The sequence below is a fragment of the Astyanax mexicanus genome, chromosome 4 (assembly GCF_023375975.1).
Source record: "Astyanax mexicanus isolate ESR-SI-001 chromosome 4, AstMex3_surface, whole genome shotgun sequence".
In the NCBI taxonomy this organism is placed as follows: Eukaryota; Metazoa; Chordata; class Actinopteri; order Characiformes; family Acestrorhamphidae; genus Astyanax; species Astyanax mexicanus.
Genome location: NC_064411.1, coordinates 21,617,600 through 21,631,620, shown reverse-complemented (window position 1 = coordinate 21,631,620; position 14,021 = coordinate 21,617,600). Strand labels below are relative to the sequence as shown.

The 14,021-nt window shown below is 38.8% G+C and overlaps 2 protein-coding genes and 1 pseudogene across 13 annotated transcripts in view; all 3 read left to right on the top strand.

The window, feature by feature from the left end:
• Nucleotides 1–14,021, top strand: part of LOC111196704 (NLR family CARD domain-containing protein 3-like) — a 124,074-nt gene that overhangs the window by 28,943 nt on the left and 81,110 nt on the right. Inside the window, exon 12 of one of the 8 annotated variants that reach the window (XM_049477099.1) lies at nucleotides 3,432–3,568. The exons of 6 other annotated variants lie outside the window; for them this stretch is intronic. In XM_049477099.1, coding sequence (XP_049333056.1) covers nucleotides 3,432–3,568 — 137 coding nt within the window. Of the gene's footprint in view, nucleotides 1–3,431; nucleotides 4,237–14,021 lie in introns of those variants that run through there. One more of the 8 variants, XM_049477085.1, reaches the window with a different exon arrangement.
• The window catches only part of LOC125801440 (zinc finger protein 239-like), a 91,483-nt pseudogene that overhangs the window by 62,439 nt on the left and 15,023 nt on the right, over nucleotides 1–14,021 (top strand).
• LOC125801540 (uncharacterized) lies at nucleotides 7,271–9,233 on the top strand. 5 transcript variants are annotated; one of them, XM_049478361.1, is made up of 3 exons: nucleotides 7,271–7,902; nucleotides 7,963–7,992; nucleotides 8,053–9,233. In XM_049478361.1, exons 1-3 carry the CDS (start codon nucleotides 7,523–7,525, stop codon nucleotides 8,183–8,185), a joined length of 543 nt encoding a protein of 180 aa, XP_049334318.1. In that variant the 5' UTR covers nucleotides 7,271–7,522; the 3' UTR covers nucleotides 8,186–9,233. The 5 variants fall into 5 exon arrangements, with proteins under 5 accessions (XP_049334318.1, XP_049334316.1, XP_049334315.1 ...); XM_049478359.1 differs by having other exon boundaries at nucleotides 8,023–9,233; XM_049478358.1 differs by having other exon boundaries at nucleotides 7,933–7,992; nucleotides 8,023–9,233.

Here is a 14,021-nt window from a genome sequence, read left to right as displayed (position 1 = left end):
TTGATATTGGGGGGGACACATTTGCGAATATGAACCAAAGCCCACACTATAGTTTCCTAGAACAACATTTGTGGAATTATTTTTTATCACAAATAATCTTTTTTTTCTGTATTTTGTTTATAATTAGTTACATCCAATAAAAGGTGATTTTACAGCCTAAACATGTTACTCCACATTACATTTACTGTTGTTAGAAAAAAATTATGCATGCAATGTCTGAATTATATACATACTACAAAAACTGATCAGCTATCACCTAATATTTAAAATAATATAACAGTATTGGTTATTATTATTATGTATTGTATGTCAATTCTGTTGTATATTTACATTTTCTTTGGTTCCTGCGCTTTTAATTTGTTTTTACTGAGAACACTTCTTTCTACTGAGAGAATGTAACTACGTTTCCTAGAGATTTTTGTCAGAAGTTAATATAAACGTCAGGACATGTGGTCTTACTGTGAACTACATATGAACAGAAGTCAGGTTAGATCAGTGTTTCTTAACCCTGTTCTTACATATTCCACTGCATATTAACACTGTTCTGCATATTCTACAGCTTCCTCTGTTTAAAGGCACTTTAATAAAGTAAGTGGTGGTATGATGTGTTTAATAAACTGCTGAATATACATAATGATTCATTTAGGATCCATAGGGGGCTAAGAGATTTTAACAGGTTAACTCAATAAATGATTGTTTATTAGCTGATCAGTTGGATCTGATGGAAAACACAGTTTTAGGGCAGTGATGATCAGGGTTAAGAAACTGCTTTAAACCACCAACATTACCCAGTGTTGTACTAAATTCTGTCTATCCTCTACATCCAGCTTCTAGCTAACTGCAATCCTAAATTAATAAACAGTTTGAAAATGTAATAGTGATTAGCTGATCAGGTACAGGGCAAGCTGAACATTACGTATATAGTTTTTTTTTTTTCTTTAATCTTGACCCCCAATCTAGGTAATTCCAAAGTTAAGTTAACTCACTAACACAGCTGCAGTTTATTAATCACAGTGGGTTAAACTGTGTGCTGATTCAGAGACGTGTATTTTTAACCAGCTATCAGAAACATATCATCACAGTTTACATGATTAGATACCGTTACCTTTCTTTTAGAAAAAAAAAATCACCGTATATCCATATCTTAAAATCAGCTGCAGCCGATCCCGCTGCTAAATCTCACAGCGAGGGAGGGGCTTCCCCCCACCAACATACTGACACCTCCACGCGCCGCAAAAACAGCAAGCTGATTGGCTGTTTCTCCTGAGAGGCGGAACTTAATTCCTGAACCGGCTCCGTGATTGGTCCGGTCTGTCTCCTCATTAATATCATTTTTGGGGGGGGACAAATCCACCTGTTTCTAATATCCCCCCCGGTTCCTACGCCAATGGTTATAGGCATTCTGCTGTTTGAGAATTTTAACAGATGCTTATTCTCACTCAAATGCTGGAGTTTTAGAAACAAAAAATTAAAAGAGGAAAGCACTTTGACTGAACAGGAATTTATTTTATTTCACAAACATTTGAAATACACAGAAATATAAAGCTATATGTTAGCGTTCGTTTCTTATCACCAGGGCAGATTTATTAAAATATAAAATATATTAATTCATTAAATAAAATCTCGTCCAGCGCTCTAAAAAGCTGCAGGCACACGTAGCGAAGTTTGGCAGCGTCCGCACGGCGTGGGATTACCTCTGTTTTCTTAAAGAAAAATTGTTTTAATAAATAACGACGGATCAAGTTTAGTTTAAACTGCAAAACCATGATATAAAACTCAATATAAAAACACCACTGTCATATAACCAAGAGAGACATCAAATAATATAAAACTAAAATAAGATGAGTGCAGAAAAGTTAAATATAAATAATATATAAATAATAGCTTGAGGTTTTGGTGATCTATTTCCATGTTTTGAAACTGAAACTAACTGAAACTGAAACTTTAATTAATATCAGGCTTTTTATTCAGAAAGCCTGTGGTTGATTTCAATTAGTTTTTTTAATGAGTTTATATTTTATATTACTTATTTATTTTGTTTATTTTTATTATTTTATTTATTAAAATAGTTTATATAAATAACAATATCATATTATATATTTATTTTTTTCCATGATTCCCATGTTCTTAGTTTATTAATTTTAATTTTATAATTTCTTATCATTTTACTTTATTTTCACTACTGTTATTTTTTCTTCATAAAATATAATTCTTTACTTTTTATGTGTCTTTTTTGTAATCTTTTTCAAATTTCCTATTTTTCCTTTTTTACGTATATATTTTATTCGTGTAGAGTAAATGTCAGTTTTTATTTCTACTTTTTTTATATTTTGTATCTGTTTTAAACTGTAAATGCTCAGCTGCATTGTAAATGAGGATCCCCCTCCAGTGTAAATAATGGTTGATTGCTTGATTAATATTCAGTGTTGTAAACCCAGTTTTTACATAAACAATAAAGAGAATAGAGAATAAAATAACATTACTCTTCTCTTATATGAGCTGCTGGTGAATCTTCACAGTGTGACGGCGCAGTCCCCCAGCACGCGCTCAGCAGCCCCTCCCCCTGGCCATGGGCGGGGCATGTACAGCGGGAGAGCGTTTGTTCACTCTGTTAGTGCGCACCCAAATACCACCGTCCATCCGGGTGTATCAAACCAAACAGACCAATAAAATACAGAGAACCGTTGCATCCCTAATACACACTAAATATATCACTAAATATAACACTAAATATATCACTAAATATAACACTACACACACTAAATATAACACTAAATATAACACTACACACTAAATATAACACTAAATATAATACTACACACTAAATATATCACTAAATATATCACTACACACTAAATATAACACTACACACTAAATATAACACTACACACACTAAATATAACACTACACACTAAATATAACACTAAATATAACACACTAAATATAACACTAAATATAACATTACACACTAAATATAACACTACACACACTAAATATAACACTAAATATAACACTACACACTAAATATAACACTACACACTAAATATATCACTAAATATAACACTACACACTAAATATATCACTAAACATAACACTACACACTAAATATAACACTAAATATAACAACACACACTAAATATAACACTAAATATAACAACACACACTAAATATATCACTACACACACTAAATATAACACTACACACTAAATATAACACTAAATATAACACAACACACTAAATATAATACTACACATTAAATATAACACTAAATATAACAACACTACACACTAAATATATCACTACACACACTAAATATAACACTACACACACTGAATATAACACTACACACACACTAAATATAACACTACACACACACTAAATATAACACTACACACACACTAAATACACTCTGTGTGTGTTGTTGTGTTCAGGGTTCTGTGATTTCACTCTGGATCTGAACACAGCGCAGTGTAATCTCTCTCTGAGTGAGGAGAACAGGAGGGTGGAGTTTAGAGAGGAGCTGCAGTCGTATCCTGATCATCCAGAGAGATTTGATTGGTGTCAGCAGGTTCTGAGTAGAGAGAGAGTTACTGGTGTTACTGGTGTTACTGGACGCTGTTACTGGGAGGCTGAGTGGAGCGGAGGAGGAGGAGAAGCTGCTGTAGCTCTGAGTTATAAAACCATCAGCAGGAAAGGAGGAGGATCAGACTGTGGGTTTGGAGGGAATATAAACTCCTGGAGTCTGAAATGCTCTGATAACAGTTACTCTGTTTATCACAATAATAACAGAACTGATCTCTCCACTCCTCCCTCCGGCTGTAGGAGAGTAGGAGTGTATGTGGACTGTCCCTCCGGCACTCTGTCCTTCTACAGAGTCTCCTCTGATACACACACACCCTCACACACACACTCACCCTCACACACACACTCACACACTCTCACACACTTACACACATTCTACACCACCTTCACTCAGCCCCTCTATGCAGGGTTTTGGGTTGGTTATGGCTCCTCAGTGCGTCTGTGTAAGATAGATTAACCCTGTGTGTAACAGAGATTTGATGTGTGTATGTGTATCTGTGTGTGTGTGTGTGTGTGTGTGTGTGTGTGGGAGGGAGAATTGGTATATAAGTATGTAAATATTTTATATAGATGATTTTGTAATTTTTTTCCAGAACCTTTATTTTAATTACTGTTATCTTTATTCCCTACTGTTATTATTGATAATTATTGTTTTATTTTATTTTAAATTAGGTTCATATTAATAAAGCTAAATAAATGAAGAAAGGTGAAGAGGAGTCTGATGATTTTTTGTGTGTTTTGCTAAATGAAATTTAGATTTTAAAAAAGTGTCTACTGGAACTAATGTCACAGTTGGTGCTCTAACAGCGGCACTGACCTTTCCATAGTAATTAGTAAGTGCTATTTGTTGGGGTAGTTTAAAGTAGGGCTGGACCTGAATATTCGGGTATTGGGATATTCACTCAGTATTCGGTTTTTAATTTTTTCGTTTTTTTTTTTCCTCTTTTCAGAGCTCCACCTCGCTCTAACATCACACTTCCGTTCAGGTTAATGGGGGTATAAGAGAGGCAAAATTCAGAGAAGCTCAGCTGTTTGGAAGCATTTCAAATTGAGTGTAGACAAGACAAAGGCAGTGTGCCAAATATGTGATATTCAACTAGCATATCATGGCGGCACATCAAGCTCGAGGAACCATCTAAATGCGGTAAGTATTATTTCTTGATGGTGTAAAAAAACAAGATTATTCCTGCTAGCAAACTAATCTTAAATAGTGTCTAGCATGTATTGCCATGATGAAGCTGCTTCTGTCTGACATTAAAAGTAATGTTATACATGATAAAAAAAAAACTTGCAGGCACTTCAAAACTGATTTATATAATAAAATGTAAGGGGTAATGTGGCAACAGTAGGGGCTAAATCAGTTACAAAAAGCCTAGCTTACAAGAATGATGTCTGAATGAATGTCCTCTAATCTAATATAATTTAACATGGTTTAAAAATAAAAAATAATTTCTAAACAAACAAACTATTTTATATTGAGCTTATAGCCCAAGTGCAAAAACACAAAATCAGTAATAGGGCTATGCACTGCACAACTTAAACCCAAATAGACCAAGAACAGTAACATCATTTACAATGATTTTCCTCTACTCTAATGTAATTAACAGTGTTTAACAATATAAAATACTTTCTGAACAAACTTTTTTGTTTGTTTTTAGGCAAATAGAAATTCACTGGGCCGGCTTGTGCAGTAGCGGCGCTCCTGGTCTGCGTATGCAGCGGAGAAGCCGTGGTGTGGGGCAGCAGAAATTCTGGGGTAAAAACTAAAAAAAAATCCGGGGTGAAAACGTCTCATTGGTCAGAGCGTGCAGTGCAGTCCGAGCACGCAGCAAAACATAAGGAGATATAATGCACTCCATATATTCAGGACTGAAGTGGAATAAATGATACTGTACAGATATAATCTGTCTCTAGTAGATATTTAATGAGAAATAAGAACAGTGTGAGTTTTAAAAAAAAAACAGACGCCTATCACAGAACATTTTCTTGAGCCTGACCCGGCCGAGGAAAGGGGTGGGAAATGTTTTTTTTTTTCGGGGCCGGGGGTCCGTGGAAGACTTTGTGTTGGATTAAGGGGGACATGAGTGAACTTTTTTCGTTCTTTAATCCGTTTTTAATCCGTCTCTTAGTCTCTTACACTCTTTTAAAATGTAAAATATTTGCCGGAGAGCACGACATTATGATATTATTTTAGTTTTAATTCAGTATTGTGTATTGCATTTCTCTATTTGATGTAATACTCTAAGATAATTACTTACATGGCATATTGATGTTGCAGCATCTCAAACTCTAATATGTATAAAATTAGATGCTGTTCTCTTTAAAGGATTTAAATCAGTGTCGGCTGTTACCTGGACATCCTACTGCAGTGTGGGTGGAGAGGCTTTCTCTGAAGTTTAAATTAAGTTTTTTTCCCCATTTTCTTCCCAATTTACACATCCAATTACCCAACCCACTCATTAAGACTCCTCCCCCTATCACTAGTGATGCTCCAACACCAGGAGGGTGAAGAAGACTAGCCCACGCCTCCTCCTGAAGCAGCATTGCGGAGTAGCATCACAGCGCTAACGCTCGGAGGAAAGCGCAGCGACTCGGTTCATCAGGACACTTGGAGAAGCTGCTTGTTCACTCTCTACTCCACTTAATCATTTGTTTAAAAAAGGTTTGAAAATAGACATAAAATGTCTATAAAAAGTTTTGGGGGACATTAAATGTTTTTATTTATATTCACAAAAATACTGATTTTAAAATGAAGCTCAGAAGAGCGTGATTAAAATTTGTATTCAGTAAATTGTTTTATTCACTATATTTTTTTTATCTATAGTTGCAGATTTAATTCAATATTTTTATATTTTTTATCACAATTCATATTTTCAGTAATGTTTCCTATCAAATATGACACCTTTTTATGTAATGCTTGAATATCTTCAAGATTTAGGCAGAAAATTGACAAAAAAAAAAAAAAAGCTGGCTAATCAAGCTAAACTAACTACCCTTTTAGAGTAAATCCCATCCTGTTTAGATTATGTAGGACATATTATATTTTTGTCTGTAGGATTGACTGGCTTTCTAAATGCTTGAGTATAGTGGCTACATAATTTGCTAACAGAAAAACTCTTCCCTTGTGAAAAAGTTTACATGACTCATGCTAAAATAGGTCTGTACTTAAGCTGTGTTATTTTGGAACCACTAATTTGTACTTGATTTCTACGTGTTTATAATTTAAATTTATATAAATGTGCACTAAATTTATACTGAGTATACTACTTATGTTATTTCCGCCACTACTTAATACAATTTAAGTATGTTTTTTGTACAACTGAACATTAAAACCATATTAAAAGTGTGATTTAAGTGTGGATTTGATTTCACATTCATTTTGAGGAGAGAACATAAACTGAACAATGAAAAGCTAGATATCTTATTACAAACATCAGCTGTTAAAGTTCTTTTACCTAAAATAAAATAAACACAACTAAAATAAACTTTCAAAGTAAAAGAGTTTTAACACACAAAATGAGCAACACAAAATTTGACTGAAGTAGTTTTATTATTTGCCCCCCGGACACACTTATTAAAAGTGAAAATGTTTTACAAAGTAATACTAAGTATATATTTTATTAAGTACATCACTAGTACAAAATTAACACAGCCAAATAAAGTATATATTTCATCAACGTATTGTAACGCTGTGTGAAGGACTGGACGAGGAGAGCGGACGCTAACGCAAGTATCATTTATTAAAGAACAGAAACCAAAACATAAATCAAACCGAAACAGGAGACTAACAGACAGACAGGATATAACACAGCCGTGACAGACGTATAAACGCACAAGAACCGACAACAACACTAATGACAGAGACGCTTAAATACACACACAAGGCGGGAAAGAGAACAGGTAACACCTGGGGACTGACTAATGAGGGGCGGAGCTACAAATGGGCACAGGTGAGTGGAAAAACACTGACAGAACACAGGGGCACGGGTCACGTGGGACAACACAGGCACGAGGACAGACAGGAAACAGGGCCAGGCGTGACAGAAGCCTCCCCCTAAACGCGCAGCTCCCGAGGCGTGTAAAAACGAACCCCGGGGGCTGGCGGCGGGGAGAGGCCGGAGAAAACACGAGACGAAACCGGGGACTGAAACGGAGACAGGACAGAGGACAGAGACTGGACGGAAGACTGAGACTGGACGGGAGCCTGAGACTGGACGGGGAACTGGACAAGAGACTGAGACTGGACGGGGAACTGGACAGGAGACTGAGACTGGACGGGGAACTGGACAGGAGACTGAGACTGGACGGGGAACTGGACGGGTGACGGAGACTGGACGGGGAACTGGACAGGAGACAGAGACTGGACGGGGAACTGGACAGGAGACTGAGACTGGACGGGGAACTGGACGGGTGACAGAGACTGGACGGGGAACTGGACAGGAGACAGAGACTGGACGGGGAACTGGACAGGAGACTGAGACTGGACGGGGAACTGGACAGGAGACTGAGACTGGACAGGGAACTGGACACTAGACAGGGATGCAGACAGGACAGGACTGGACAGGGGAACAGGGACAAAAACATTAACTGGGACAGAAACTAGCACAGTGACGGGGACAGGAACTGAGACACTACTGGAAACGAGTACTGGGACGCAGACAGAAACTGGAACTAAAACAGGAACAGACACAGGTACAAACACAAACATAGACGGAAGCCCAGGGCTGGGAAAAGTCAATGTCTGAGGGGCCAGCCTGGGCAGAGTTCTGGGGGCAAAGTCAGGAGGCCTTGCTGGTCTAGGGACACGGGGCCTAGGGCCAAACATTGTTCTTGGAGCAGGTACAGGGTCAGAGGCGGACGGAGCCGCGGATACAGGGTCAGGGACAGTGGGTACCACATGGGTGGCAAGCACTGCTGGTGCTGGAGCAGACACGGAGGCTTGAACAGCTGGAGCAGACACGGAGACTGGAGCAGCTTCAGCAGACACAGAGACTGGAGCAGCTTCAGCAGACACGGAGACTGGAGCAGCTTCAGCAGACACGGAGGCTTGAGCAGCTTCAGCAGACACGGAGGCTTGAGCAGCTTCAGCAGACACGGAGGCTTGAGCAGCTTCAGCAGGCGCGGCGGGTGCAGCTTGAGCAGGCGCGGCGGGTGCAGCTTGAGCAGGCGCGGCGGGTGCAGCTTGAGCAGGCGCGGCGGCCGCTAACAACAGGACTGGAGCAGTAGGCGAGGCTGTAAAGACCGGACCGGAGCTTGCTTCTGGATTAGGATTCGCAGAGCTGGAATCCGGCCGGGCTGGAGAGCTGGAAGTAGGTGGAGCTTGAGAGCGCGGTGGAGCTAGCAGGCTAGCTAGCTTAGCCGGAGCTTCAGAGAGCGGCTTCTCGGAGCGCGGATGAGCCACGGGAATCACACAGCGTAGCGTCCCATCCGCTGGCTTCACGGAGTACGCCGTCTCAGCCGGGAGAGTCGAGGAGCGCGGATGAGCCACGGGAGTCACGGAGCGTGGCGTCCCATCCACGGGCCTCACGGAGCGCGGCGTGGAAACAGGAGGCGGCCAGTAAACAGGTGCGGGATCAGGCAGCGGAAGGCGGGTTGGTGCGGGGAAAGGCTCCTCGTCCTCGGAGCTGCTGGGAGCACAGCCAAGAAAGTCCCACAGCTCCCGGGTAGCCCGGCCTCCTTTGTAAAGAGTACCGAGGCTAACCGCACCAACCCGTATCGCCCCCCCAAAATTTTCTCCGCTCCGGAAATCCTCCACCGGAGAAAGGGAGCGCTGAGAGCGCCGCCGCCCACCTCTTCTCCTCCGGCGCCGGGAAGTGGAGGAGTTTTCAGCCGCATACTCCTCCTGAACGCCGCGAGAGAAGGGAGTGGGTCGGATAGCCAGCCTGGATCCAAAAAAAGGATTACTTGCAGCGTCCATATTTTAGGTCGGTTCTTCTGTAACGCTGTGTGAAGGACTGGACGAGGAGAGCGGACGCTAACGCAAGTATCATTTATTAAAGAACAGAAACCAAAACATAAATCAAACCGAAACAGGAGACTAACAGACAGACAGGATATAACACAGCCGTGACAGACGTATAAACGCACAAGAACCGACAACAACACTAATGACAGAGACGCTTAAATACACACACAAGGCGGGAAAGAGAACAGGTAACACCTGGGGACTGATTAATGAGGGGCGGAGCTACAAATGGGCACAGGTGAGTGGAAAAACACTGACAGAACACAGGGGCACGGGTCACGTGGGACAACACAGGCACGAGGACAGACAGGAAACAGGGCCAGGCGTGACACGTATACTGAAATACAGTTTAAATAGCTAAAATGTAGTATGTAGTATAAGCAGAAAAAGTATACTTTAATTATTCTGCATATAAAAGGGTTAGAAATGGTTTTGAGGTAGCTTAGCAAGCTAGACAGTACCACTGAATGAAGCCTATCAAGTTCAAGCTACATATTAACTACCTTGTTTTATAGAACTGTAACATGGTAATGGCTATATGTTTGTTTGTTTTTTTACATTTTTTGAGTCTGGTTCAGCTGCATAATGTTAAGATCTGATTTAGCTTAGTTTCTAGGGATGTGGTACTTTTGTACTTTCCTGTGTGTCTGACTAGCTTTCAACATTTCTACTTGATTGGCATGAAAGAATGAATTTGAACTAATATGAAAAATCTACATTGTTTAAGTACTTTAAGTGTAATATTTTAGTGTTGGTTTAGTTATTGCAGGTTTTCTGTCAGGCTGAGTTGATATTAGCTAATATTTCTTTCTTTGCAGCTGCATGAAGAGTGTTTGAAAGAAATGAATGAGTGTGACATTAATCACACTCATGTTTATTTTACTTATTAAATTATGTAATTCATTAATTACAATTATTACATTGAGTAATTCAAGGTTTAACAGTAAATCAGGAGCTGCTGATGGAATAAAACTTTTGCACAGTACTGTATAAAATAAAAATGCAAATGTGGAATGTGAAAAAATATGCTCTGAAACTCACTTACAGTCCTCTCTCATCAACAACTTCCTGCAGCACAGAAGAGGAACAACCTTTTCTGTTCACTAAATCTTTGTAGTCATCTGAGGGGGCAGAACAGGAACGTGTTCCGTCCATCACTCCCATAATCTGAGGTAGACGGGAAGTTGCCTCAAATCTGTTTACCAGCTCCAGGGCTTCGTGTTCATTTGGGACTTTTATTAATTGTTTGATTGGAGACTGTACCATACCTTTACAAAAATAGATATACACATTTCTTACTGTGCTTTTATGAATGCCAAACTGGTTGGCGGTAACGCGATACTCGGCACACGAGCCTAGTTTATATAACGAAACAGCAACATGTATAACTGCTGGAACAGAGGCTCTAATGGTATGTACTGCAGGGGCGAGATAACTTTCCATTATATAAAAATAAAACTTTGTTAAATGAAATAATACTCATTTCCTTTTTTACACACTTTCCCTCACTTCATACTCTGTATGGTCAGTTGTATTTATTTCTGTTTAGATTCTTTTCAGAAATGTATGAGTTATGTAACCATAATATGATAAATAGTTTGTATAATTCATCAAAGCTAAATCATCAAACTAAGCTACGTTTCACCCAATAGTACAGTTATACATAGTCAGTTAATCTATTTTGATATTTTTTGGTGGCATAAAACAAAAACATAACATGCTTTATATATTTTTTTTAAATAAAAGTGTGAAATTTTCCCTTACCCACTAGTTTGATCCTACAATAAGCATAGTGACAATAAAAAGACAACAGGCAAAATGAGTCATTTTAAGAGAGAAACGTTTATTAAATTCAAAAGAAAAATTGTTTATAAAAGGAGCTAACGCTGCCTCCAGCCGGTCTGACCGGAGTTCATCTCCCCTGTTATGAGAGCCTCTTCCCAGGCCGGTAATCACGTTCATCCCTGGCAGGGTATCTGCACATTTTTAAAGCTCAAATTTAATGACTTTTAAGACCTTTTTAATACCTCTGAAAAGAAGAAATAATACTACTGCTGTGGCAAAAAAAATGACACACCAGGCGACAGTATACAAAAAAAGTTTAACTGAATTAAAATATGAAATTCAGTCCACCTTACAGAACATTACTGACTTTCTATAAGGAAAAAATATTTCAAAGAACTATCAAATAAACATAAAAGTGCTCTGTTAAGAGAACTCGACAAAACAGCCTTTACAACCTTTTTACCTACAAACAGCAAAAATATGTAAGTTTGAAGTTTCAGCTTGTTCCGTACCGTTCAGCACCATACTTCTGCCAGAGATAATCTATAAAACATACAGTTGTTTGACTGTGTTTTTATATGTCTCTCATGTGTCACAGCTCGGCAGTCTTCTTATTAATTTCACTAGTTAGTATTAATAACTGCTCTCTCTTTTCTGTTTTGCTCGTCTCCTTAGTGTGTGTGACTTTATCAGTTTGTTGGAGTTTCAATACTTATTAGCTTTCTTATTATTTTTTTATCTATATAAAACATTTAGTAGCAAAATATAGGCTATGACCTATGACCTGGGCTCTAGCTATCCTTTAAGAGAATAAAAGATCCTTGTGTTTAATCAATAGTAATTTGTGTTCTCCTGTGTTTGTTGTCCTCAGTTCTCTTGTTTTGTTTACCTCCCCATGTGCTCCTTGAGGCTTTGTTGTGTTATCCATTCGGGCACAGTAATCGTGTCATATGATGATGACCCTGGGTTGGGAAGCTTCTTTGTTTTGATCAGTTCCACATACTTTACATTAGAGGGTCAAACTTCAACTGCTCTTTTAATGGCCGGCAATTTGTTTAAGCCTCCGGTGGCCACAGAAAGGTAAAGGGAACTGAAGTTCTCTCTTCTTGCTGGTGAACAGTTGAAGAAAGAGTGTAGGGCTCTGAGCACTTTCTCAATCTGCCACATCAGGAAACCACTCCTGAAAGAGTTCTCGGAGCGTATGGAGGACAGAGCTTCCTACAATTTCACATTGAGCCACTGAGCCACAGCAAATTGCTCACCATATTCTTTTTGTTGTATGAGCTCAACAAACCTCCAATTTACATTCGGTCCATCCATCGACAAGGAGACCATGTTCTTTTGTACACTCCTGCCAATAAGAAAAATAAAAACAGAATATACTGCTGGAAGGCCCAGCTGTTTCTCAGCTGCTTTTTAGATTTAAAAATCCAAATAATTTGTACATTTAGTAAGTTTATATCCATTTCATACAGATCATTAGTAACTGTTAATCAGTTTTCTCCAGATACAAAGTAAATATAAATGTAATTTTCTTCAGACACAGAAGTATCTTCTAGTCACCGGGGAAAGCGCCGCCACTCCCCACTGTCAAACCCGACAGAGAATTTCAGCATCCTCCACGTAAGCCAGGAGGTGCCAGGAGGGTTGCCTTGGATGTTACGTCCTTGGAAGATTGATTACAACAATAAGAAGCAGGAGAACATAACGGAGGACAGCATGAAAAGGAGGAAAAGAAAGAGAGAAAGACAGAGAGATTACAATTTAACCAGAAATCTTTATATCGAGGGAGGGTTAAAGCTAGTCACTTTGCTAGTCTCAGCTAGCTAGCTAACGCTCTGTTTACATGGTCTAGCTACTGGAAATGTTAGATTTGGCTTTTTTTAATATTATCTCAGGAGGTTCTACTCTGTGCCCTCTCACTGACATGAAATATTGTTCTCTTTTGCAATCAGGTATGTTATATTCTGTGTATTATAAGTTTTGGACAGTAGGGGGCAGTGTTTCACTTACAATGTCACCTCTTTGTGTGGTAAATGTTATGTAAAAAGGCTGAAGCTCTAACCGCATGGTCGGTTGTATTAAATTTGGTACACCATGAGCTATTATGAACTTTTTATTGTGATATAGCCACTGGGTAATTTGTTTTTTCTGCATTTTGAGAAAATAGTTTTATTTTTAGATATGTATATGTGCCAATTAATATGTATTGAACCTGAACAGTATTGCTGAATATTAGAAAAGAATATAATGTGAAATGTGTTTTGATTCCTGTTTTATACTTTTATAAATATTGTATATTTTTATATAACCTAATTTTATATATTATTCATGTAGTTACTGTTAACCAGTCTGCGCTGATAGCTGAAGGGGGAGGAGTTTCTACGCTGTGTCCTCTCACAGACAGAAATATTGTTCTCTTTTGCAACTCAGAGCAATAAACCACAGAGGTGACAGTTCTGACTCCTGTGAAATTATTGACACAACGCAGAGGGGTAGCTGGATCTGCAGTCCAGGGGTGGAGCAGAATCGTTCCAGATACATAACACTTCAATAAATAATGACAGTGAGCTCAGGCTGTTTAATGCAGTTATGGAAAACAGAATCATCATGAAAAACTAATGAAAACGTTATAAAATGTGTATAAAGTCAAACATTCCATTCGGCCCTGTGATGTGATTGGCTGACA

What these genes read in the sequence shown, in the direction of transcription:
- LOC125801540 (XM_049478358.1), top strand. Translation starts at nt 7,523, where the DNA reads ATGGGCACAGGTGAGTGGAAAAACACTGACAGAACACAGGGGCACGGG. An exon ending in CTGGACGGGGAACTGGACGG is followed by an intron (nt 7,903 to 7,932) that starts GTGACGGAGACT and finishes GGAACTGGACAG; the next exon opens with GAGACAGAGACTGGACGGGG. An exon ending in CTGGACGGGGAACTGGACGG is followed by an intron (nt 7,993 to 8,022) that starts GTGACAGAGACT and finishes GGAACTGGACAG; the next exon opens with GAGACAGAGACTGGACGGGG.